Source organism: Terrapene carolina, unplaced genomic scaffold (genome assembly GCF_002925995.2).
Source record: "Terrapene carolina triunguis isolate 2854851 unplaced genomic scaffold, T_m_triunguis-2.0 Scaffold406, whole genome shotgun sequence".
NCBI classification, from domain to species: Eukaryota; Metazoa; Chordata; order Testudines; family Emydidae; genus Terrapene; species Terrapene triunguis.
In genome coordinates, this window is record NW_020664757.1 from 2,738,727 (window position 1) to 2,766,416 (window position 27,690).

Here is a 27,690-nt window from a genome sequence, read left to right on the forward strand (position 1 = left end):
GTGAGAGAACTCCCATAGTCTCTGTTGCCCCTAGGGGCTTATTTGAGAACAGTTTAGCCTCCTGTCCTGACAAGGGCCTGTCTTCCCCTCCCAAGAGGTGTTTCTGTAGTGGCAGGTTGGGGGGAACCCGGGCCCGCCCTCTACCCTGGGTTCCAGCCCAGGGACCCTAGTGGTAGCAGCTGTTGGCAGCCGACTTTTCACTGCCAGAGTTGCTACATTTCCCTGGGCCACTTCCCCACAGCTCTCCTGCTTCTCTCTTCTTTACCCTTACCTTAGGGCTCCCTTACCAATGGCTTGAAGGTGTCTTCATTAACCAGCCCTTCAGCCGCACTTCCTCTCCTCTGGCTCCCTGGCTCTCCTCAGCCTGACTGGAGTGAGCCCTTTAAGGCCCTTTTGATACTATAAATTAGTCAGGTGTTCACATTACCTTAATGGCCTCACCTGACTCTTTGCAGGTTAATTGGAGTCAGGTGTTCTCATTAGCCTGGAGCAGCCCTTGTTCTGGTCAGTCAGGGAACAGAAAACTGCTAATCCAGTGGCCAGTATATCTGCCTTCTACTACTTTGTTGTACCCAACTGGCCTGGATCTATCACACTGGTTACTATGGAAAGGAGGTGAGGGCCCTGGCTCTGCTGTTTCTCTTGCAGTCCTGGGAGTAGATCTGAGGGCTCTGGTTGTTCCATTGCCTGCTTACCTACTGGGCTCTGGGAGTCACAGGAAGAGCAGGAGAGGTTCATCTTGCGCTTCCTGAGCTTAGGGGAGCACCTAGCAAAGAACATCTCTATTTCACAGCCACCCAGGTCAGGCTGGGAGAATGGCCTCTGTCTCAGATGAGATTAGGACAATCCCCAGACTCCTCTAATTTGAGTCAGCAGGCAACAGTTTTTAAGGTCCTTATGCCAACTTGGAATAGCCAGAAGTGCAGCGTAGCACAGTCCAGTCACTCCCCTACCCCAGCTTGCCTCCTGCAGAAGAAGCTGCAGAAAGGGAGGCATAGGACCCAGCTATACTGACTCTTTGCCCATTGGGCTTTCCTCCACACTGAAGAAATCCCCAGTAGGGGACTTGTGGATGGTTGCTGTCCCCTTTGCACTGCCTGATTGGCACAGTGGTAACAAAACAGCACAGTACCTGTCTCCAACTATTGATTGTGGCCTCTTGAAATATGTTCAGTCTTCAGGATAAAAAGGCTGTATGCCACTGTATTAGATGGTGAAACCTTACTTGTTTAATGCAACAGAATTCCTTAAAGTCCAAAATTTGGGGTAGATTTTTTTTTCATCTTTAGAGCTATGGGAGTACTCAGATATAAGCCTTCGTCTTGAAATAGTTGCAGTGCAATATATGCATGAAGTAATGCAAACATGTTCTTATCTCTTGCAGCTGGATGACTGGTATTGTGTGCTGATGTATTTTTGTCTGTACACAGACTTTGCACTGGCTATTGAACATAGTTTTCCCCTTTGCTATTAAGCGGAGGTGCCTATGTTCATTCAAAACTTCAAAGTTAACATAGTTTAAAAAAAAAAAAGGTGAAACATATTGTCATTTTCCTAACAGAAGGAAGTGAGAAAATTGGAAAAAGGAAGAAATAAACCAGCTTAAAATTATGTGGGAAAACTCTTCTTTACATTTCATATTTTATAAATAGAGTTCATTTTCTTGCATTTCTCCTTCATAGACTGCTTCTGCGAATCCCCCTTCATCCTCTCGCCCTCCTTCCCCTCCAAAAAAGGCAGGTAACACTCCTTCTGGAAGGCATGTGCAATGCATGGCTTGCAGTGTTGGATCTGCCAATACATCATCTTGGAGAATTTGATTTACTGATAAGTATTTACTTTTATTTTTATTGCCAGACAGTGTCTGGACACTTCTAGTAAAAACAACTCGGGTTCCCCTTCCCTTTCAATAAATAGTATGCCTCTGATCTGTCCCACTTCCTTGCTTAGTCAGACAATTCTCTCTCAGCTTTAGACTGTACCTTGATCTCAGCATGATTATTCTACTCAAAGTATTAAGCTGAAGCATGGAAGGGAGCTTCACTGATCAAAGGAGCACCCTCTTGCTGAGGGAGGAGTCATAGCCAATGTTCCCTCAAAATTTATTCCACACATGGATGGAAAAAATTAATGTGCACCGAGGTAATGTGTGGACATGCGCCATCAGTAGAAACAAAAAACCTAGATATGATATATATATTTTGAAAAAGTTACCATAGGGATAATTACTCCAGACAGGACAGGTTAGGCATTTTAGAACTCACTACTTAAATTCTTTAAGTAGTAAGAGAAATAAAAATTATGAAATGCATAGACCAGTCAAAAAACTAAAATAACACACTTTGAAAGAATAAAATTACAGAGAATATATGTGCATTGTAGGAAGTACCAAGGAGTAACAACAATAATAATACAAGGATTTGTTGGGAGGCGACTGTGAAAGTGTGTGTGTGAGAGAGAGACAGACAGACACACACACACAGATTCTGCACGTTGGCTGCTGGGGAAGTTTCTGAGAGATGCTGTCGCTTTAAGGCACTCACCGAAAGCTCTCTTGCTCCTGAGCCCTGTTCCCCCCTCCCCTGCTCTGCAGAGATGGGGTACATGGTCAGGGGGGATGCGGAGAGACTGTGTGTGTGTGTGTGTGAGAGAGATTGATTGTGTGCTGGCTGCTGGGGAAGTCTGAGAGATGGTGCGCTGTCTCTTTAAGGCACTCACTGCCCAGGAGGCTTGTTCAGACCTCAGACAATAGCAGCTCTCCTGCTCTGAGCCCTGTCCCCTCTCCCCTGCTCTGTGGAGATGAGGTACAGGGGTTGGGGAGGGGGACACCCTGACATCAGCTCTCTCCACCCCCCCACCCTCCAGCAGCTCTGCACAGCCATCAGAAGAGTCCCGGGAGCAGCTGCAGGAGCAATGTGGCAGTAAAGCAGCCGGGGGGAGAAAGGGACACCTGAACACAGGCTGCCGGATGTGCGTGGCTCTGCTAATCACATGCACGGCACTTGAATCACTCCTGGGCGGCCGCCCAACCATGCAGCTTAGGGGGAACACAGGTCATAGCTGTATCTGAAATTTCTAGATACCATATGATGTAAAATATATGTAAAAAGAAAATCTTAATTTATTTTCTTGGAAACAAAACAAGTTTATTTACATATTAAAATTTATCCCAAATAAGTGTGTTCAATGTCTACTTTTTTCCCATTGAATTCACTGCAGAGCGTCTTCCTATACTTATTAATCTCACTTCCTACCTGTTAGCTTATTCCATCAGTTACATTTTTCTTCTATTAAAGTGTTTAATTATAGAAGCCTAAGTAAAGCCATAGTGTCAATGACACTGAGGCTTTTAAGTACCTTATTCTCTTTTGCAAATTTTACCCAGGGTTTTAAAGTGCTAATAACTTAAATTCATATTTAGTAGGAAAGTTTTCCTGTAGTGTGTGTGTGTGTGTGGGGGGGGGAAGTCTAATTATATTGGTTCATCTTTACCCTTAATACAGTTCTCTTCGTTCATACCTTTTGTGAGCAGAACTCTACTTCAGAATGACACGCTGTAAGTGAAACAATTGTTGTGCTATGGTGCTAGCAATTCTACATGCATGAAAGGTAAAATTTCCTGTCAGGTTATCTTAACTTGCCCAGTAATTTTTTTTTGTTTGTTTACATGTAGCGCTTTCATTTGCCTTAACTTTGCTTTTACTTTTTAACCTTAAATATCTGTTTTCTTGTCTTAATAGTGAACAGAGTATCTGCCAAGCACGAGCTGCAGTTATGGTCTACGATGATACCAATAAGAAATGGGTACCAGCTGGTGGATCAACTGGATTCAGTAGAGTTCATATATATCATCACACAGGAAACAATACATTTAGAGTAGTGGGCAGGAAGATTCAAGATCATCAGGTATGTGAACCTCTAATAATTTTCAAAGGGAACTTAGTTTTAACTATTATAATTATTCCATTAAAAAAAATCTCTGTTCAGTAAAGTAATGGGACTATCCAAAACAATAAAATACAAATTTAGCTTATGATATTGTCCAAGACTTATTAGGCATTTTCTAAACATTCGATGAAAGTATGGTCATTGCTGTAAGGACAGACAAGTGGACAGAGGTTCAGGGAAGGAGAACAACATGAAGCAATTTATGTGCAAGCCAACTTAATTCACAATAAACTGTTTAAGTTCTAATATGGCTAAAACATTATTTTTCTTCCCAGACCTGCTCCATTTCCCTTCTTCTCTCACTGTCAATGCCATCATCCTGGGGATTATTTTTGACTGCCACTCCCTTTCCCTTGCCCTACACATCAGTGCCATACTCAAATGCTACACTTCTTCCTACTTGGCAGCTCCAACCTTTTCTAGCCATCCTAAAAGCCAGATCTGTCATTCAGAACCTTATTGTATCCAGACTCAACTACAACAGTACAGTGGAGTCGCATCCTATGCGGGGGTTAGGTTCTGAAGTCAGCACGTAAGGTGAAAATCGCGTATAGTCAAACACTCATTGAGTGGAATGGCAGGTGGAATTGCCCGCACTATAGGTACAGTATTTAAATTATTGTTGATGTTTTGCCGTGCGCGTATAGTTAAAATCGCGTAAGTTAAATGTGCCTATGATGCGACTCCACTGTACCCTCTTCTTTGAACTTTCTCTCCTCCCCCACCCCCAATTTCTTTGTATTACTGTTTTTCTGTCCATACAAAATGGAGCATTAAAGTCTTCAGCATAGTGATGATAGGGGAAGTTTGTGAGCTGATGAGATTGCCAGATGACAAGTTGTAAATTCAGAAGAGCAACTGACCACGGGCAGAGCCTTCGGGTGCCCCCACAGATAATGGAAGAGGTGAGGAGGAAGAGCCAGAAGAAACAGCGCAGCTGCTCCCTGGCACCGAGCATAGAGGGGAAAGGTATCAGGCCGCCCACCCCAGAGCTGCAAGGAGGTACCTCTCTGACTGGACCACTCAGCCCACCCAGGGATCCACCTCTAACTCGTGGGAGCAACAGGGGACCTCGGTGCTTGTTAGTGCCTTCGACACCTGAGGCCTTCCAGGCGGCTAGGGACCTTTTTGCCCTTCCGGCACTGCCTACGCTGCGTCTGCCGGCAGATACCGCTAAGGCTCCCCAATCCAAGGGCAGGCTAGCTGTGGGCCACCTCAAAGGGCAGTGGAGCATTGCTGGTCTCTGGAGCAGAGGCACTGTACCCTGACTCCACGATCTGAATCCCCAGCTCCGCAACTATGGTCCCTGGCCATACAATCTAGGTTGTCAGCTCCACGTTTGCAGTCCCCACTGTCTGCGGTGCGGATCGCCAGCCTCAAGGCACTGATCTCCGCATTCCCAGGACCAATCCTCCTCCCCCAACGCCTTGGTGCAAGTCTCCTTCCCCCAAATGATCTTCGGCGTGCCGGTTGCTACCTGTACGGGACTGCTCCTCACCTTCACATCACCAGACCCCGTCAACCCGGCACTGCTCTCCGGAGAGTCATCGGTTACTACCTGTTAGGCATTGGTCTTCCGTCCCTGACGTCAGCTGCAGACACAAGCCTCCAGAGCCCTCTGTGGTCACTGAGGGGAGACTTGTCCTAGTTGGACCGACAGTTTAGCCTTTCGCCGCATAAACAGCAGTCCCCTTGGGTTCTGGATGCCAGCACTACGCTGGCAGTGGCTGCGTGGCAGCAGGGCCACTGGCCAGCTCAATGGCCCTATTGGAATCCATGGGACCTTCCAATGATACCGGTGCCATATTCGTATCACTCCTCTCTGGTGGCTTTGGAGAAGTTACCCCCACACCACTGGCACAGAGTTCAGCACAAGGCACGGACTCTGACGCAGGGGCAGAGGAGCAGTTACCGACACCAAGGAAATCTTCCCCAGTGCGGGAGAGTGCCCCAGTCCCTCCACTGGTGGTGCCATCATCGTCTTTGTCACTAGAAGAGGCGGTAGCGGGGCCCTCTCACTTGTCCCCTCCAGTTGACTTTAGAGCAGGGATTCTCAACCTTTTTTCTTTCTGAGGCCCCCCATAACATGCTATAAAAACTCCAAGGCCCAGCGGAGGATGAAGGGGGGAACTTGGGGCTGGGGGGGGGGGGAAACAGATGCTCAGGCTTAGGTGTAGTTTGACTTCTGTTTTGGGTGGGCAGGGGCCATCAGGGCTTGAGGCAGCTCCGCATAGCGGGGTCCAGGGAGGGAGCACCATCTCCACGCCCTGACTCACTTCAGCAGGTCACCCAGCCTGTTTGGGTTGGGGAGGAGGGCACAACCAAAAATTATAACTCAAAGGTGGGGGGGCACAGCTCAAAAAGTTTGAAAACAGCTCAGGATGCAGGAAGGGGGATAGCTAGGGGCTGTGTGCAGGCAGGGGGCTAGCTCGGTGCAGGGAAGTGGGTAGCTAGGGGCTGTGTGCTGGGAGGGCTCCCCTGCGGTCCCTGTTCCCTGAGGGCTCTGCCAACCATGGGGCCAGGTGCCCCGCCCAGGTGGCTCTTACCAGCTGTGTGAACAAAGGGGGCTGGGAGCTGAGGAGCAGCTTCAAGTCCCAGCAGCAGCAGACGACGACGAGGAAACGCCATGGCTGCCTGCTCCATGGCACCAGCCAGAGCAGCAGCTGTCCCACACTGCCCGGCTCTGGCTTCCCGCCTCCGACCTGCCCAGAGGGCGGGGAGAGGAGGGGGTGGTGGAGCTGCCCCATGACTGCCCTGCTCTTGCACTGTAGTTTCGGGGGAGAGGGGCAACACCCCCGTGTTCCCCCAACTCTGCTCATTGTCTATGGGCTTCTGCCCCGGGGGGAGCACCAGGGCTCCAGAATTCAGCCCTGCTGCTCCTGGCTTCAGCCCTGTGGGGGGCACCGGGGATCAGGGCTTCAACCCCGCGGCTTCTGGCTTCAGCCCTGCGGGAGGTGCTGGGGCTCAGGCTCTGGGTTTTAGCTGTGGGGCCCTGCGGACCCCCCTGAAAGGGTTCACAGACCCCCTGTTGAGAACTTCTGCTGTAGAGCACACCAAGCTTTACTTAGGGTGGCCTCCAACCTGAGCTAAGAGGCGGAGGAGTTGGCGGAGCCATCAGACACCCTGTTGGATGTGTTAACGGCAGCAGCTCTGGCAAGGGTCTCACTACCGGTGCATGACGGAGTATTAAGAATAGCTAAGTCACTCTGGCAAACCCCTTCATCTGTTCTGCCAACATCCAAATGGGTGGAAAAGTAGTACTATATCCCTGCCATAGAGTTCAAATATCTGCATACCCACCTGCCTCCAGAATTGCTGCTAGTATCACCAGCCAACAAAAGGGATAGGCAGGGTCAGGCGAGCGCCACATCTAAAAAGAAAGACACAAAGAGACTTGGCCTTTTTGGCAGGAAAGTTTATCCGACTGCCAGTCTCCAGTTCAGGGTGTCTAACCACCAGGCCCTGTGGGGGAGATACAATTTTAAGTTATGGGATTCCCTCAATAAATTAAAGGACTCCCTGCCTCAGGACCCTGCCGCAGGAATTTGCGGCCATCCTGGAGGACGGCAAGCGGTGGCGAGGGGCTCTCTCCAGATGGCATGGGATGCGGCTGACTCAGCAGCCAGAGTCATTGCCTTGGTAATGAGGTGCAGTTTGTGGCTGCAATCCTCAGGTCTCTCCCAGGAAATCCAGTTGTCCACCCAGGACCTTCCCTTTGAAGGGAATGTGCTCTTTTCGGAGCAGACAGATGCAAGGCTGCATGGCCTGAAGGATTCTCAGGTTATCCTGAGTTCGCTTGGCCTTCACACGCCGCAAGTTGCGAGGAAGCAGTTCCGGCTGCCTTCACCATCCAGGTCACGGGGGCTTCCTCGACAGTATGTTGTTAAGAGAAAGGAGAGAGACAAAGGGTTTAAACATCGTCGTCCCTCTTCCTCTCATTTGCCAGCCCAATGTGGTCCCGTGAGACATCAGGGAGGTTTGAGACAGGCATTTTGAAGGTGTGTACGAGAACTGTGCCCCAGTCGAATTTCAGGATTTCCGTGTCTCTCCCCCCCACTTTATTTCTCAACCAGTTTGTCCCTTCTGGTCAGCTTGATCTCAAGTAACCACAGAGTGGTCGGTGCTGTGGTCGGTGCTCAGCACAATATCCCTTGGCTACATCCTACAGTACAGTGAACAGTTTTCACTTTTATGGCTTCAGTTCCTATAAAGAATAGACACCAGCTACAGCTAAGGATGTTGAACCCGAATTAACGAAAAGTGGGTTTGTTTTTCTAAATCCTATCTTTGCTAAAATATTACATGACTTTTTCTTCTCCAAACCATTCATGAAAGCTTCCTTGTAGGATAGCTTCAGTATTTTTATAAAATAATGGTCAGTGACTGATAGGTGTGCAAAAAGTTATACAGTAGGATAGTCTGAAAAAGTCTCCCCAGAAATAGACTTGTCCAGCTCCAAAACTGACAGAACAGAGTCTATATGAAAGATTAAGTTGCCCAGTTCCTGAGAGCAAAGACTATAGAACCAGAAACTCTGACAGGAGTCCCAATCTACTCATCACTTTATAGTATCCAAAAGAAGCTGTAGTGTGCTATTGGGATTGAAATATGCGCCAAAAAAACAATACCCCTCAGCTTTATAGGTGGTTCATTTCATACTTTCAATGATCTTCAGAGAACATCTCATGAAATAAGTATTTGCATGTATTGACCAGCCTCCACACCTCACAAGATTTGCATATAAGAATCTAGTACTTAATATGAGCCTCTAGTTCCCTGAGGAGCTCATCCAAGCACCTGATGGAAGCTTTAGTACCCAATATTTAAAACTACCTATTCTTGAATGGCCTCATTTGAGCTCCAGGTCAGGGTGCCAAGTATCCATCCAACTTTCTGCAAACATATGGATTCATCATAAAGCATGAAGTTATTCAGGTTTTTTTAAATTTTTACAGGCTTGCGATTGGAATTAGCTCCAAAAAGATTATTTCTTTGCCACCCTTGCACTCAATAGCATATTAATAGATAACCCCTGCAGAGAATTCTTACATAGTAAAGTACCCTTAGCGAGAGTAAGGGTGACAAAATTGGGGTGCTCTTGCTTGTAAACTGAGCACATGATATACGTGTGGAACTCACTTTAAGATGTGACTGCATATTAGGATGATACCTTTCTGCAGGATTTCCCTTAGTAGTTATATTCTCTTGTGCTTGTGAAATCTTATCCGCATAGTCCAATGTAGCAGGAGAATAAGAAAATAACTTCTTACCAGGGCTGTCAAGCGATTAAAAAAAAAAAAAGTGACTAATCGCACGATTAAAAAAATTAATCGTGAGTAATTGCATGATTAATTGCACTAATAATAAAATACCATTTATTTAAATATTTTTGGATATTTTCTATATTTTCAAATATATTTATTTCAGTTACAACAAAATACAAAGTGTACAGTGCTCACTTTATTATTTATTACAAATATTTGCACTGTAAAAAAAAATAGTATTTTTCAGTTCACCTAATACAAGTACTCTAGTGCAATATCATGAAAGTTTAATTTACAAATGTATAATATGTACAAAAAAATAAATGCATTCAAAAATAAAACAATGTAAAACTTTAGACCCTACAAGTCCACTCAGTCTTACTTCTTGTTCAGCCAATTGCTCGGACAAACAAGTTTGTTTTTATTTCAGGAGATAATGCTGCCAGCTTCTTGTTTAAAATATCACCTGAAAGTAAGAACAGGTGTTCGCATGGCACCGTTGTAGCCAGCATCGCAAGATATTTACGTGCCAGATGCGCCAAAGATTCATGTGTCCCTTCGTGCTTCAACCACCGTTCCAGAGGACATGCGCCCATGCTGATGACGGGTTCTGCTCGATAACGATCCAAAGCGGTGCGGACCGATGCACATTCATTTTCATTATTTGAGTCAGATGCCACCAGCAGAAGGCTGATTTTCTTTTTGGTGGTTCAGGTTCTGTAGTTCCCGCATCAGAGTGTTGCTCTTTTAACTCTTCTGAAAGCACATTCCACATCTCCTCCCTCTCAGATTTTGGAAAGCACTTCAGATTCTTAAACCTTGGGTCAAGTGCTGAAGCTATTTTTAGAAATCTCACATTTGTGCCTTCTTTGTGTTTCCACAGTTCTGCAGTGGAAGTGCTCTTAAAATGAACAACATGTGCTGGGTCATCATCCGAGACTATAACATGAAATATATGGCAGAATGCAGATAAAACAGAGCAGGAGAAATGCAATTCTCCCCCAAGGAGTTCAGTCACAAATTTAATTAGCACTTTTTTTTTTTAATGAGCATCATCAGCATGGAAGCATGTCCTCTGGAATGATGCCTGAAGCATGAAGGGGCATACGAATGTTTAGCATATCTGGCACGTAAATACCTTGCAGTGCTGGCTACAGAAGTGCCATGCGAACGCCTGTTCTCACTTTCTGGTGACGTAAATAATCGGGCAGCACTATCTCCTGTAAATGTAAACAAACTGTTGGCTGAACAAGAAGTAGGACTGAGTAGACTTTTTGTTTTTGAGTGCAGTTATGTAACAAAAAAATCTTCATTCGTAAGTTGCACTTTCATGATAAAGAGATTGCACGACAGTACTTGTGAGATGAATTGAAAAATACAATTTCTTTTGTTTACCATTTTTACAGTACAAATATTAGTAATAAAAATAATATAAAGTGAGCACTGTACACTTTGTATTCTGTGTTCTAATTGAAATCAATAGATTTGAAAATGTAGAAAAAATCAAATATTTAATAAATTTCAGTTGGTATTCTATTGTTTAACAGCGCGATTAAAAGTGTGATTAACTTTTTTAGTCACAATTTTTTGGAGTTAATCTTTTGAGTTAAACTGAGATTAATTGACAGCACTACTTCTTACGTGAGTGAATTTCTACTATATTAGTAGAGATGATTCTCTTGTATGTAGTATATGAGTGATTTTAATCTCTGAAATAGGGCTTCTAAATTATTACATGGGATGTGTCCAAGTGCAGATGTCTTAAGTATAGAAAGTTGTTGTAACCAGGAACTGACATCACTTTTCATTTCATTTATTTCTGTTTGAGGTGATAAAGGTTAAACTAGGTCAACTCAAATAAGTTATCCTTTTCTTCCTGCTGCTGCTACAACATATTTACATGTTTCTTCCCTATATTCCCAGTTTGTCTCCCCTTTAGAAAAATTTGTGTTTTCTGATTCGCTAACTATAACCTTCCTGTAATGTTACTGCTTTAATTTTACAGCTATTGACAGTCTCATCCATAAGTTAAACACCTTTAGCGATACTGTGTAAGGTTTGTTAGAATGGCAGTGGAAGGCAACTAAAATAATCACTATGGTTAAAAGAACTATGATTAAAATAATGGCAGAAAAGGCTCAGCACTTTACACCTGAGTTTTGGATGTCTACCAAGAGTATTTGTCCACTTGTGGATGGTGAATTCTTAACTTGGTGAGATAATGTAAACTATCACTGATATGTCAGTGTCTAAATTTGACTTCAGTGGCAAGGGGGCTAGGAAACAATTACATCTTTGGATTTAGATACAAATTTTTAATCTCAAATACATTCATAAAATGATTGTTTCACCCTGGAGTTACAGATGTAAATGTAGTGTGCCATGGGAATAAAACTGCCTAGGAGGCTGTAAAGAAATTGCTCTAGAATAGGGTTTTGCAAACATTGGTACATGTACTGTTGATGGTATGTGAGCTTGTTGAAATTGGTACGATAAACAATTTTTAAAAATGTGTTTGAAACTGAAAGTTGTCATGTACACTGCAGTGCACAAGAAAACTCCTGAGAGTGCATTTTGCTTCTTCTAGCTGCTTTGTCATAATGGGGAATAACACTTGCCATCCATGCTGGAATAGTAGTTTTATTTAACGGTACGTTGTGCGCAGTGGCTGTGCAGATGGGTGCTGTACTCTCATCTGGCCCACAGCAGGCTGGATTTCTGCTAGGTGAAGTCTTCAGCCTTGTGCCAACCCACAAAGCTTGAGCTACTGAGGCAGATTTGTGAAGTTACCTATCACGTCGCAAGTGCTCCTCTCACCTGAAAAAAATACAAGCATACAGGGCTGGTGAGAGTGGCTGCAAAACTGGGACTACCTGTGACTGCCAAGGTCAAAAGGCATCCACACAGGAAGCTGCTGCAATGCAGGGAGTTCCCTTTTCAGACCTTGCCCTGCAGAACTGGGATGCAGACCAATTCCTTTCTGTTTCTGCAGGGAAGTTGAGAGGTGGTTGATTGAGTGTGGTGGATAAAAGCCTGTGGACTAAGGAGTCGGTTCTTCAGCAGCAGAGTAGCTGGCTGGCTGCAATTTGAGCCTCCTAGCAGGGGGAGCCACTGTGCTGTTTGCCCAGCATTTTAGGCATTAAGGGGCCCTGCCTGGGTGAGAGTCGGAGCTGCTGAGGACCAAGAGGCCTCCTGGAGCTGAAGCTGCCTTTTGACCAGATAAAGGACCCCATTGCCAGCCAAGACTTCCCTACCTCTCTACCCTTTCCTGTCTGAACCCTCTGTCCTTTTATGCACACACCTGTTTCATTAATGGCACTTTATTTTGTTTTCTTTGAGATATACACAAACATTTTGTATTTATCTTAACTTAAATTTTCTAGTGTGAATTTTGGCTTGTTCAGCAATAGTCCAGATGAGAATTAGCAGGAACTTTGAACTTAAATTAGACAAGTTAAAAAAGTCAAGCCATTGAATGTAGTTCAGCCACATATCAAAATATATCAAGATGTCATTTATGACATTTGTTTCTTGTCATTTGAGTAAGACAAAAGACAAATAATGGCTGCTTCATCATATTTCTTCTGATGCATTGTCTAAAAACCTGAGATGTTTAAAAATGTTACAATTGAACATTTTAACCTACCTTAAGCGATTATGTTACGATAGAGTCTGGGAATACTTCTGTTAAGCCTATTAAGGCCTAAAATAAATGTGCACAAAAAGGACAAGTTTACATGTGGTACTTTGAACATTATTTTTCAAAGAAGATGGTACGTGAACTAATAAAGTTTGGAAATTGCAGCTCCGACTTTTTTTTAAAAGAAGCTATTCATCCAGGTGTGGAAGTAAAATAGAAGGGAATATCTTACTGAAGGTGTACTAGGGCAATCTTTGCTAGGCACTGTTTTTCAATTGCAAAAAGGGGGGCTTTGAGAGGGGTTGCCATCCTTTTGATTGGTGTTTGAGAGGTGGATAGTGTAGTGTAGCAATCTAAAATACCAATATTGCCATGTATATGTGTTGGGGAATGGGGAGAGAGGCTTTCACTTTAAATTGAAATGAGGTTCACTTTTAATTTTTATGTAATTTACTTTTATATAGACAGCAGTCCAGTTATTCAGCTAAGAAAGATTTAAAAGTTTGGAGGAGAAAATAGGTATTAAGTACAACTAAAACTTAATTACAATAGCCTTGGTGCCTTACTTTGCATGCGTATACTTAAGGTTTATCTACACCAAGAGGCTTTTTTGCACTAACTTTTGTTTTTCAAATTAAAATATCCTGGGTCCACATGATGCAATTCTTCTTTCAAATTAACCAGCCAATAACTGAAAATTGGATAACCTACTTTGAAAATGGATTTAGTTAATTTTGGAATGAGTTAGTGTGTTAAGTTCATGTGAATGCATCTGTATTTTGAACTAAGTTGGCAGTCCAACTGCTATCCCATACTGCATGGCATCACACCAGAATCTACTTCTCTGTTTGCCTGTGTGCCCTATAATGCTCTGGAGTCATATGGATGAAATGTTATATCCCTATTTAAATGTTGCAACCAGGATCACCCTGTTTGTGATTATACACTCCTGGAGCCACATACCTTTCTCATTATTTTAGCACTGCTACAGCAGCCATGCCTCACACATCCTCATAGTGTCATGAAGAGGTGATATATTTCCTTACAATTTGGGGAGGGGAGTCTGACTCAATAGCTGATTGTTGACCCCTATATTTTAATAGTCCATGAGCCCCAGCAGGGCTGGCACCCACTCCCAAACCCCATTTCTCATCCTTTTCCCCACTTCCTCTCAGTTGACTGCTGTGGCCTCATCCACCTCCCATCCCATTCAAGCTGTTGGCACTGTGATGGGTTTAAATAAAGAGACATAAATTACAGAACCAGATGTAATAAAAATAAGGTAATATAAAAAGTACTTTGAACGGTGGCCTGAACTTTAGCTATACATAGAATTTGGTGAGGTATACTTCCCAAAGTGAGGCATCTAAAAGGCATAGAAATTATAAGGCACTCAGCTAGGTGTAATCAGACTGCCAGCATTGCTAACCCCTTCTATTCTCAACAATTACTGCTGAACTCTTTTTATTTTTCAGTGCACTTTGTAAATGTCTGTAGGTGATACAAAACAGAATTTAAGGCAAAGAAGCCATTCTGTTCTGGCATAAACATTGCACGGTGACTTGTATCAGGTTAATATCCTCCAAAACAAGCACCCCACCGCCCACCCCAATGACAAGCCCTTTACCCTTTCTGCCCACCCTGCCACTCACCACACCAGCAACCTATAATAAGAACAGGACCCCTATGCAAAGGGGAAGTAACATGGAAAACGTCTTGCCATTTTCAAGCCCATCCCAGTATGGGAAGAGGCTATAGGAATGGCCTTCCAAAACTGAGGAAATTTTTTTTAATTGTTGGCATGGAAACTGGAATTTGTACAGTATCTACTTGTTCTATTTCTCAGTTGCCCAGCTTCTGCAACTGAAGCCCCAAAACCCCGAAAGGATAGGAATGTTGTCTACTACAGAGAGCCTGGCAAATCTGTGTCAAGAAAAGGAAGACAAGGGTGAAATGTTTGACCTCTTGTCTCCTACACATGAGAGGAGCAAGAAGACATAGGACTGGAGGGAAGTTCTCATTGTAGAGAAGGAGAAAGAGCTGAAAGGGGAAGCCATAGAAAAAGACAGGGACCTGCAGAAGCAGAGCAGCTTTGCTGGAGAACATGTTAATGCAATGTTACCTCCTACAACCATAATCACATCTCAGCCATGTTCTGCAGTCCGTGGCAACAGAGCTTACTTGGGAGCAGCAGTATGCTTTCCAAAATTCCAGTCACAGGCACTTCTCTCCCCACTCCACACCCCCAGACAGAGAAAACAGCTAAATCTGGGACTCCACCTTCATGTGGACAACCACAAATGATGGCATCTTCCCTTGTCATTCTACACCTCGGGGAAAGACAACAGGCAGAAATCCCGCACCTTATTGTGTTTGTGAACAGTGCAACTGCAAATGTGTGCACTCAGTACTTTTAAGGATGTTTCACATGTTTTCATTATTCTAAAATTTACATTGTTTAATTTTTGTGGTTTGTGTGAGTATGGTTAAAGTTTGCACAGACTTGTTCAGTTAAGGCTTTATTGTTTGCACTATTTGATATTTATTAAAGTTTTTAATGTAAACTTTGAGCTTTTCTGAAAAATAATTACACGTCCCTTAAATACAACAAATTATCTTTCAATAGACTGTTGTGCAAAGCCTTTATAAAACAATTGAGCCACAAAACACTACAACTAACACACAATGCAATGAAACAAAACAAGAAAGCAAAATAAAATATCATTTCAGCATTTTCAGCCCTTAGTTCAAAGTAGGGAGCACACGGCATCCCTAACAATGTGGCCTCTGGTGATTTGCTGCAGTTTGCAGAGGAACGCTGTCTCACTGCTCATAACCCACTGAAAGTCTATTCACTTCTACCTCCCACATATCAGTGGGACTCTGTCCTTTGTTCTCACAGATGTGCAAAATACAGCAAGCAGTTGTAACAGGGCAGATATTGCTCAGCAGCCTCGAGTCTTATTAGACATCCCCACTTCCCTTTCAGCCCTCCAAATGCACGCTCCGCTGTCATCTTGAAGCTTCTCAAGGTATAGAAGAACAAGTCCTTTCTCCTATCCATGTTCAGTAAAAGACTTGGTAAGCCACAGAAGCAGAGAGTAAGCTGGGTTTCCCAGAATGACAGGGGGAATCACAACACCATTAATGTCCATAGTGATCTTGTTAGCAGAAGTTCAATTTTTCATTAGGGAAAACAGATGGGAGTTTCAAAAGATCCTCACATCATGGACCTTTCCAGAGCACCCCACATTAATATTGTTGAATGTGCCACAATAATCAAACAGGCCTTGGAGTAATAAATGGAGAAATAACCCTTTTTATTTATAAATCTTGAGGCTTGATGCAGGGGGCAAAAATGGGTCCTGTCAATGTCCCCAGCACAATTTGGGAATCCCAAGCATGCAAATCCATCAATAACATCCTGAGCATTGTTGGCCCACCCAATCAGCACCTTCTTTTTGGTATGACACCTATATGACAGCTCCAACAGTCAACCTAACAAACCAAATTGGTTAGTCACTGACTGAAAGCTGTCAGGGTGTTGAGCTTCCAGATGGGAATGCCCACATATTTCTCCCTGTTTAGAGGAGCATTCATGTTGGTGTTCTGATGCTGTAGATTTGTGGTGAGCTCCCTGCAGATCTCTAGGAAAGTGGCCTTTGTCATCTGAAATTCTGCTGGTCATCCCCAGGATTCCATCACTTTCCTTTCCTACCAGTTACTGCTTATTTCACAAGTCCGGCAACTGCTCTGCAGTAAGTGAAGTTGCTCCAAGAAAAGATCATCCACAAGTAGCTGCTTGACATCCTCCTTCTCCTTTAGCCAGATCAGCTTGGTAGTGTGACAGCTAGCCTCCAAAACAGCCATCACTTGGAAGCATGATCTCAAATACATGTGCAGCAGCCTCTGTGTATTAGTAAATGTCAGGATCATGGCATGCAGAAGTGATCCCGCCATGCTGGTTAACAGAGGTTTTGAAAATGATGCCAGGTTGTAAAAGGCAGTTAAATGATGGGATATCAGGGGAAGAATCATGGAAACTTGCAAGTATGATCCCAAATCCCAGAATTCCAGTGGCTTCTAACAGGTATTCTACACTATATCACAAGAAACATCCCGGAGTGCATAGAGGCCAGCATCGGGACAAAGCACCATAGGATACTCATCCAGAATACTGATTACTTATTTTGGAAAAAAAGTTAGTGCTTTGTGTACACGCTCACTGAGGGGGAAGCAGGTGACACAGCTGGTTTTGTGGATGCAGTTATTGTAATATGTTGTTGCAAAACAGTTTGTGCACAAAAACAACATTTGCAAAAACTTTCTCATTTTGGCAAGTCCTTAGGATTTCTTTATCCTTCATGACAAAGGTGAGGAGAGTTAAGGCCCTCATTGTCCAATTGAAACCACCTTTCTTGAGCTGTGATTGATCTACCAAACCATCTTCTAGCCAAAAGGAAAGTCTCTTCTCTGCCACATAAAACATCATTTACTGAAGACTCTGTTTTTATTATTGTAACATAACAAGTACCTACAGGGAGGCGAGAGCTATTAGATCTTTTTAGTTAAGCTTTTTTCTATTCTCTGCCTTCTCGGTCTTTTATGAAGTCTTTACGGTGTGTACTGGTCCAGTGTAGTATGTCTGACAAACATTTCTTAGGCCATGACTACACTGGCATGTTTTACCAGTATGACACCCATTGCGGTTACTCTTATTCTGGTGAAAGAGCAACTTTTTTGGTTTAGCTTAAACCTCTTTCCAAGCAACATGTAGTGAATCAAAAAAGGCAGTCATACTGGAATAAGTGTCTGCATGGGGTGGGGTTAATGCTGGTACATTTGTTTAAATTCACATCCTAGTTTATACTAGCATAACTTTCCCCTGTAATCAAGTCTTTAGAATAACTTAAACTAAGTTTTACATCTCTTGCATGGAGAAGGTGGCATCCTTGGCTTTGAGAGTCAAGAAATGGTTTAGCTCCACCACGCTTTCAACACCATAGAGCAGTGGTCCCCAGAACGGTGGGCCGTGCCCCTTAAGGGGCTGTGCAGGAACATCAAGGGGGGTGCTGGAGGACCCAGGCCAATCCCCATGTGGGGTGGGAAGGGAACACCACCCAGCCCTGCTCTGCTCCCAGCTCCACTCTGGCGCTGCTCCTGGCCACAGCTGCAGCTCTGTTACCGGCCACAGCTCGTCTTTTGTCCCAAGGGGCCTCGGACACATTCCATTACTGATGTGGGGGGGGGGGGGGGGGAAGGGGTTTCAAGAGGAAAAGTTTGGGCACCAATGCTATTGAGGGTGATGTGAAAGTAGTACTCTTGTATTGGGTATCTCATCAACATTCAATTGTCCATGTAAGTGAATGTAGTGAGAAGCAAAAGTGACAAAATTCATTTGTTTATCTATTTTCTGGCAGTTGTCATTGAGATGGTTAAAGGGAAGCTGTCAAAGGTGCAGCTCTCCCTTTTTTCAGTCCTTGTAAATTAAATCTAATAGACATATACAGATTTAGTTTGGAGTTTTTGTCTTCTGCTACTACTGTGTTTGACATCCGGAGAACAACTGACTCATGGTAATGCATCAGGATAAACTTGTATGTTCAGATCTAGATGCACATGCTGCTTCTAATTCACTGGTTATGCACGTGAATCCATGGAAACTGAATATGGTTTTTGTTCAGACAGTACTGTGCTGTGGAAGGGCACATTTGCCTTACAGAAATCACTTTCGGGAACCTGAGGACATGTCTAAAGCTTTAGCCTGGTTATGCAACTTAATTGCAACACAGTCAATGCTACAAAATTTATCCTTCTGTATTTTAGTCAGGGGACAACCATGTTGTAATAAGGTCCCCAACTCAGTTTCTGTAGTGTATGTGATGCCCTAAAACTATGCCATGTGCTTTGGACAAAAATCATTAAATAAGCAAAATCGAGTACAATACCTTCGTTTTTGTTTCTTTCTACAAAGAATAAGTAGATGTTAATCTCTCTAGTGTTAAAATGATTCCACTATAAGGGCAAGGCATTTTACTTCTGATGTCAAAGTTTGACAAATCTTCATTTAAAAGAAAAAAATACAGAAATATTAATTGGACTATCTTTCTCTGAAGCTGAATTTAAGATGTGAAATAATACAGTATTTAGGATTGACAGTCTTCCATGAAGCAAAATGTGCATGCTGATACGCTAGTTCCTGTCATGTTGTGATTTGTGAAATTACTTTGGTGTAGATCTAACTCAACTGGTAGAATTACAGATGACTCTGAGATTGCCGTTAACTGTCTAAACTTTTTTTAAATCATAGAATCATAGGACTGGAAGGGACCTCGAGAGGTCATCTAGTCCAGTCCCCTGCTCTCATGGCAGGACTAAGTATTATCTAGACCATCCCTGACAGGTGTTTGTCTAACCTGCTCTTAAAAATCTCCAATGATGGAGATTCCACAACCTCCCTAGGCAATTTATCCCAGTATTTAACCACCCTGACAGGAGGTTTTTCCTAATGTCCAACCGAAACCTCGCTTGCTGCAATTTAAGCCCATTGCTTCTTGTCCTGTCCTCAGAAATTAACTATTTTTCTCCCTCCTTGTAACAACCTTTTATGTACTTGAAAACTGTTATGTCCCTTCTCGATCTTCTCTTTTCCAGACTAAACAAACCCTATTTTTCCAATCTTCCCTCATAGGTCATGTTTTCTAAACCTATAATCATTTTTTGTTGCTCTTCTCTGGACTTTCTCCAATTTGTCCACATCTTTCCTGAAATGTGGTGACCAGAACTGGACACACTACTCCAGTTGAGGCCTAATCAGCGCGGAGTAGAGCAAAAGGATTACTTTCAGCATCTTGCTTACGACACTCCTGCTAATACATCCCAGAATGATGTTCGCGCTTTTATTTTTTTTTTATTTTTATTTTTTGGTGCAACAGCGTTATACTGTTGACTCATATTTAGCTTGTGGTCCACTATGACCCCCAGATCCCTATCCACAGTACTCCTTCCTAGGCAGTCATTTCCCATTTTGAATGTGTGCAACTGATTGGTCCTTCCTAAGTGGAGTACTTTGCATTTGTCCTTATTGAATTTCATCCTGTTTATTTCAGACCATTTCTCCAGTTTGTCCAGATCATTTTGAATTTTAATCCTATCCTCCAAAGCACTTAAAACCCCTCCCAGCTTGGTATCATCTGTAAACTTTGTGTACTCTGTATGCCATTATCTGAATCAGGGGTTCTCAAACTTCATTGCACCGCGAGCCCCTTTTGACAACAAAAATTACTACACGACCCCAGGAGGGGAGACTGATGCCTGCGCTCGCCCGAGTCTGATCACCCTGGACGGGGAGGACAAAGCTGAAGCTCAAGGCCTGTAGCCTGGGGCCTGTAGCCTGAGCCCTGCCACCCAGGGCTGAATCCCTCGGGCTTCAACTTCCGCTCCAGGCGGTGGGGCTCAGGCTTCGGCTTCAGCTCCGAACCCCAGCAGTCCTAGCAATAGCAACCCCATTAAAATGGGGTCACGACCCACTTTGGGGTCATGACCCACAGTTTGAGAACTGCTAATCTAAATCATCGATGACAATATTGAACAGAACCAGACCCATCACTGATCCCTGCGGGACCCCACTCATTATGCCCTTCCAGCATGACCGTGAACCACTGATAACTACTCTCTGGGAATGGTTTTTCAACCAGTTTTGCACCCACCTTATAGTAGCTCCATCTAGGTTGCATTTTCCCAGTTTGTTTATGAGAAGGTCATATGAGACAGTATCGAAAGCTTTATTAAAATCAAGATATACCAGGTCTACTGCTTTCCCCCCGCGCGCCCCCCCCCCCCCCCCCATCCACAAGGCTTGTTACCTTGTCAAAGAAAGCTATCAGGTTGGTTTGACACTATTTGTTCTTGACAAATCCATGCTGACTGTCACTTATCACCTTATTATCTTTTAGATATTTGCAAATTGATTGCTTAATTATTTGCTCCATTATCTTTCCGGGTACAGCAGTTAAATGGACAGGTCTGTAATTCCCCAGGTTGTCCTTATTTCCCTTTTTATAGATTGGCACTATATTTGCCCTTTTCCAGTCATCTGGAATCTCTCCTGTCTTCCGTGACTTTTCAAAGATAATCGCTAATGGCTCAGATATCGCCTCAGTCAGCAACTTGAGTATTCTAGGATACATTTCATCAGGCCCTGGTGACCTGAAGACATTTAACTTCTCTAAGTAATTTTTAACTTGTTCTTTTCCTATTTTAGCCTCTGAGCCTACCTCATTTTCACTAACATTCACTATGTTAGATGTCCAAACACCACCAACCTTCTTGGTGAAAACTGAAACGAAGTCATTAAGCACCTCTGCCATTTCCACATTTTCTGTTATTTCCCTCCCTTATTGAGTAATGGGCCTACCCTGTTCTTGGTCTTCCTCTTGCTTCTAATGTATAATAGCTGAGATGTTGCTATGTTAGCCGTGGAGTCTTGATAGGAAAAAACACTAATGAAATTCAGTGCTTGATGGATTCTGTTTTTGTTATGCAGATTGTGTTGAAGTTTAGTTATAGATTGATCTTGATATATTTTATAAAGATCTTTGTATAATTACCTGATTACTTATCTGGATGTGTATATTGTGGGGGCAATACTGGTTTAATTGTGAACTTCTGTAACTTAAAATGGTTTGTCCTCACTAAAGGCATTTGACTGAAATATTAAAAATAGTACTAGAAAGGAGGTCAATTTTTCTCATGTTCCATCTCTAATTTTATATATCAATATTTTTTATAACTAATGGGTCTTTTTTCAGATATTTCACTGCTGACCATGCAAATTAATTGTCTGATAAACCTATGGCAAAAATTGATAGTGTCTTCGGTATGCATTCTAAAACTGCATGATAAATGGCTGTGTTTGGGAACTTTAATATATATAGTAAAATAATGTATCTTAAGGCATACTTGACAAATTTACTTCGACTTTACAATATCCCCACTTTCCAATATAAAATGACAATTACTGATGGTGGTATGGTCAGTCATGTTTCTGATCTTGACAGGTGCATTTTGTTCAGTCTCCTGTAACTTCAAAAAACCCCTGCTATTGGATTATAAATTCTTTGTTTGGCAGTGTTGGTTTTAAATAAATTTTCATTTATAAAAATATCAACTTAGCTAAGGTTGCTAGAGTGAATAGTATAACCTTTATAGAAAATATCTAGGAACTATTTCAAAAACAAAAATACTGAATTTTAATGTATGCACATGATAAACTAAGGCAACATTCTGTTGCTCTTACAGTTAATGATTTACTTAGTATTAATGTCAACATTTACATTATACATTCCAATTACATTGTTTGATTCTCAAGGTATGTATGAAAACTGTTAGCCACAGATTAGTGATGAGTAGGTTATCATGTCCCATGAAAAGTGTATATTGATGCGTATATTGAAAATTCACTGGTACTATACATTTTGTGAATTAGACCTAATGTGGTTATGGGAATGTTTCTGGTGAATTTTCACATCAATATTAAGCAAATGCATAAACTACAACAATAATAAAATGTTACCATAACTGATCACTTACATACTTCTCAAGGTTTAGCTTGAACAGCAGTAAACTTACTAAATAAGGGCAAGAATTTGAGTATAACTACTTTAACTGTAAATTAATGCAGATGTACATTGGGGAATTTCAATTAAAGAAATATGGACAAAATGCAGTTTTAGTTAAACTGGTGTGACTGTAGACATAACTATTGATATTATTGTGGTTTTAAGCTGATGTAATGGAAGCAGAATAAGGTCCATGTTTTCTCAAATAGATAAAGGTAGAAAGTTGTCTATTCTGGAAATCTCTTACCATGTTTGCATACAAAACTTTGTGGTCTGAGCCCATAAAATCTTCTAATAATGCAGTTCTACTCTGTAAAATGACTTTGGTATCACACAGGTACATATTTTTGGTGTTAGTGGCTTTAAGATCAACTCCGATCAGTTTACATGTAAAGATTTTGTTTCAAACTGCCAACCCTACAAACTCACTGTGGAATCTGAGGATATGTCTACACAGGGATTAAAAAACCCATGGCCGTCTTGGGTCAGCTGACTTGGGCTCGCAGGGCTCAGGCTCCAGGGCAGAAAAATCGCTGTGTAGATGTTCAGACTTGGACTGGAGCCTGAGCTCCTGGACCCTGTGAGGATGGAGGTGTGATGGGCTCCCCCTGAGTGCCACCTGGACCTGGGGTACCACTGAGTACTGTGACCCACCAGCCTGGTCTCCCTCTCACACTGTACTGCTGTGACAAGCTACAAAGCCCTCCAGCCTGCACTTTCACTAGCATACATACAGGTAGGGACACACCCAGCTGCAGTTACAAGCAGGCTCTCTGGCCAGACCGGGCGTAGGAAGGTTACTTTCCAGTTCTCAAGCACACATTACCTCTGGAATATAAACCCCATATTTTACCATTTTGCGCTGCAGAGGGAACTTTACAGCGTGAGGGAGGGGGTGAATTTTATGAGCTTAATCTGGAGAGGAATATGCAACAGCCTTTTGCCCCGAATTATGATTCCCACACACCTTACTCCAACTCACTGGTTTGGACAGAGCAAAAACAAGTTTATTAACTACAAAAGATCAATTTTAAGTGATTATAAGAGATCAAAGCAGATTAGTTTGCATTTTTTGTTTATTTGCTAGGTAAACATAATATACTAAATAGATTGGATATGAATAGCAGATTCTCACCCTAAGGGTATGTCTACACTACGAAATTAGGTCGAATTTATAGAAGCCGGTTTTATAGAAATCGGTTTTATACAGTTGATTGTGTGTGTCCCCACATAGAATGCTCTAAGTGCATTAAGTCGGCGGACCGCGTCCACAGTACCGAGGCTAGCGTCGACTTCCGGAGTGTTGCACTGTGGGTAGCTATCCCACAGTTCCCGCAGTCTCCGCTGCCCATTGGAATTCTGGGTTGAGATCCCAATGCCTGATGCAAAAACAGTATCGCGGGGGGTTCTGGGTACATGTTGTCAGGCCCCTCCCCCTCCGTCAGAGCAACGGCAGACAATCGATTCGCGCCTCTTTACCTGGGTTACCTGTGCAGACAACATACCACGGCAAGCATGGAGCCCGCTCAGCTCACCTCAGCTCACCGTCACCATATGTCATCTGGGTGCCGGCAGATGTGGTACTGCATTGCTACACAGCAGCAGCTCCTTGCCTTTTGGCAGTGGATGGTGTATTACGATTGATATCCTGAGTTCGGTCAGAGGCACCTGGGCAGACATGTTTTGTCTCCTGGAGACTCAGTCCTGCCGGCAGTCCTATTGAACCGTCTTGACGATGATGGCTAGCAGTCATAATACAGCATTTTCTGCCAAGCACCCAGAAGATGCCGATGGCTAGCAGTCATGCTGCACCGTCTGCTGCCAGCTTAAGATCTAAAAAATAGATGGACCAGATTTGTTCTGTATTCATTTGCGTCCCCCTCTCTCCGTGAAATCAACGGCCTGCTAAACCCAGGGTTTTGAGTTCAATCTTTGGGGGGCCATTCTGTGTGCCAGTTGTTTGTGTTTCTCCCTGATGCACAGCCACCTTTGTTGATTTTAATTCCCTGTAAGCCATGTCGTCACTCGCCCCTCCGTCAGACAATAGTTTCGTGCCTTTTTTCAGCCCAGATGCCATAGCACTGGGATCATGGAGCCCGCTCAGATCACCGCGGCAATTATGAGCACTATGAACACCACGCGCATTGTCCTGGAGTATATACAGAGCCAGAACATGCCAAAGCAAAACCAGGCAAGGAGGCGATTGCAGCGCGGCGACGAGAGTGATGAGGAAATTGACATAGACCTCTCACAAAGTACAGGCCCCAGCAATGTGCAAATCATGGTGTTACTGGGGCAGGTTCATGGCGTGGAACGCCGATTCTGGGCCCGGGAAACAAGCACAGACTGGTGGGACCGCATCGTGTTGCAGGTGTGGGACGATGCCCAGTGGCTGCGAAACTTTCACATGCGTAAGGGCACTTTCATGGAACTTTGTGACTTGCTTTCCCCTGCCCTGAAGCGCCAGAATACCAGGATGAGAGCAGCCCTCACAGTTGAGAAGCGAGTGGCGATAGCCCTGTGGAAGCTTGCAACGCCAGACAGCTACCGGTCAGTCGAGAATCAATTTGGAGTGGGTAAATCTACTGTGGGGACTGCTGTGATCCAAAGACCTGCTGATATCAAGGGTAGTGACTCTGGGAAACGTGCAAGTCATAGTGGATGGCTTTGCTGCAATGGGATTCTCAAACTGTGGTGGGGCGATAGACGGAACCCATATCCCTATCTTGTCACCGGAGCACCAAGCCACCGAGTACATAAACCGCAAGGGGTACTTTTCAGTGCTGCTGCAGGCCCTGGTGGATCACAAGGGACGTTTCACTAACATCAACGTGGGATGGCCGGAAAAGGTACATGATGCTCGCGTCTTCAGGAACTCTGGTCTGTTTCAAAAGCTGGAGGAAGGGACTTTCTTCCCGGACCAGAAAATAACCGTTGGGGATGTTGAAATGCCTATCATTATCCTTGGGGACCCAGCCTGCCCCTTAATGCCATGGCTCATGAAGCTGTACACAGGCAGCCTGGACAGTAGTCAGGACCTGTTCAACTATAGGCTGAGCAAGTGCCGAATGGTGGTGGAATGTGCATTTGGACATTTAAAAGCGCGCTGGCGCAGTTTACTGACTCAGATAGACCTCAGCGAAGCCAATATTCCAATTGTTATTGCTGCTTGCTGTGCGCTCCACAATATCTGTGAGAGTAAGGGGGAGACATTTATGGCGGGGTGGGAGGTTGAGGCAAATCGCCTGGCCGCGGATTACGCGCAGCCAGACACCAGGGCAGTTAGAAGAGTACAGCAGGGCGCGGTGCGCATCAGAGAAGCTTTGAAAACGAGTTTTGTGACTGGCCAGGCTACGGTGTGAAACTTCTGTTTGTTTCTCCTTGATGAACCCTCCGCCCCCCCTTCACTCTACTTCTCTGTAAACTAACCACCCTCCCCTCCCCCCTTCGAGCACCGCTTGCAGAGGCAATAAAGTCATTGTTACTTCACATTCATGCATTCTTTATTAATTCATCACACAACTAGGGGGATAACTGCCAAGGTAGCCCGGGAGGGGTTGGGGAGGAGGGAAGGAAAAGGACACACTGCAGCTGTAGCGGCGGTCTCTGCTCCTGCTGCCTTTCCTGCAGCTCAACCATACGCTGGAGCATATCAGTTTGATGCTCTAGCAGCCGGAGCATCGACTCTTGCCTTCTGTCAGCAAGCTGACGCCACCGATTCTCTTCAGCCCGCGATTCAGCCCGCCACCTCTCCTCTCGTTCATATTGTGCTTTTTTGCACTCTGACATTGACTGCCTCCACGCATTCTGCTGTGCTCTGTCAGCATGGGAGGACATCTGGAGCTCCGAGAACATATCATCCCGAGTCCGCCGTTTTCTCCTTCTAATCTTCACTAGCCTCTGTGAAGGAGAAACATTTGCAGCTGGTGGAGGAGAAGGGAGAGGTGGTTAAAAAAGACACATTTTAGAGAACAATGGGTACACTCTTTCACGTTAAATTTTGCTGTTCACATTACACAGCACATGTGCTTTCGTTACAAGGTCGCATTTTTCCTCTTATATTGAGGGCCTGCCGGTTTGGTGTGAGAGATCACTCACGCAGTGCCAGGCAACAGATTTCGGCTTGCAGGCAGCCATGGTAAGCCACAGTCTTTTGGCTTTTTTAACCTTCTTAACATGTGGGAATGGTTTCAAACAGTAGTTTCCCATACCAAGCACCAGTTGGGTTGGCCATTTAAAATGGGTTTGCAATGTAAAAGGAGGGGCTGCGGTTTCCGGGTTAACATGCAGCACAAACCAACTAACTCCCCTCCCCCCCCACCCAATTCTCTGGGATGATCACTTCACCCCTCCCCCCCACCGCGTGGCTAACAGCGGGGAATATTTCTGTTCAGCCGAGCAGGAACAGGCACCTCTGAATGTCCCCTTAATAAAACCACCCCATTTCAACCAGGTGACCGTGAATGATATCACTCTCCTGAGGATAACAAAGAGAGATAAGGAATGGATGTTGTCTGCATGCCAGCAAACACCGGGACCATACGCTGCCATGCTTTGTTATGCAATGATTCCAGACTACGTGCTACTGGCCTACCGTGGTAAAGTGTCCTACTATGGCGGATGGGATAAGGCAGCCCTCCCCAGAAACCTTTTGCAAAGGCTTTGGGAGTACATGAAGGAGAGCTTTCTGGAGATGTCCCTGGAGGATTTCCGCTCCATCCCCATACACGTTAACAGACTTTTCCAGTAGCTGTACTGGCCGCGATTGCCAGGGCAAATTAATCGTTAATCATTAAACACGCTTTTAAACCATGTGTAATATTTACAAAGGTACACTCACCAGAGGTCCCTTGTGTGCCCTCAGGGTCTGGGAGCACGCCTTGGGTGAGTTCGGGAGTTACTGGTTCCAGGTCCAGGGTGATAAACATATCCTGGCTGTTGGGGAAACCAGTTTCTCCGCTTCCTTGCTGTGAGCTATCTTCATTGTCTTCTTCATCATCATCTTCCTCGTACCCCGAACCTGCTTTCCCTGTTGCGTGACTCTCCATTGATGGAGTCAAAGCACACGGTTGGGGTAGTGGTGGCTGCACCCCCTAGCATGGCATGCAGCTCCGCGTAGAAGCGGCATGTTTGCGGCTCTGCCCCGGACCTTCCGTTTGCCTCTCTGGCTTTGTGTAGGCTTGCCTTAGCTCCTTAATTTTCACGCGGCACTGCTGTG

The 27,690-nt window shown here is 44.2% G+C and overlaps 1 protein-coding gene across 16 annotated transcripts in view; it reads left to right on the plus strand.

Annotated features, from left to right (window-relative positions):
* Window positions 1-27,690, plus strand: part of ENAH (ENAH actin regulator) — a 183,453-nt gene that overhangs the window by 66,829 nt on the left and 88,934 nt on the right. For 3 of the 16 annotated variants that reach the window (XM_024214567.2, XM_024214569.2, XM_024214570.2), the window contains exons 1-2: window positions 3,509-3,609; window positions 3,741-3,906. In XM_024214567.2, the coding sequence (XP_024070335.1) occupies window positions 3,599-3,609; window positions 3,741-3,906 (177 nt within the window). In that variant the 5' untranslated portion in view covers window positions 3,509-3,598. Of the gene's footprint in view, window positions 1-3,506; window positions 3,610-3,740; window positions 3,907-27,690 lie in introns of those variants that run through there. The other 13 variants (XM_024214571.2, XM_024214572.2, XM_024214574.2 and 10 more) reach the window with 8 other exon arrangements.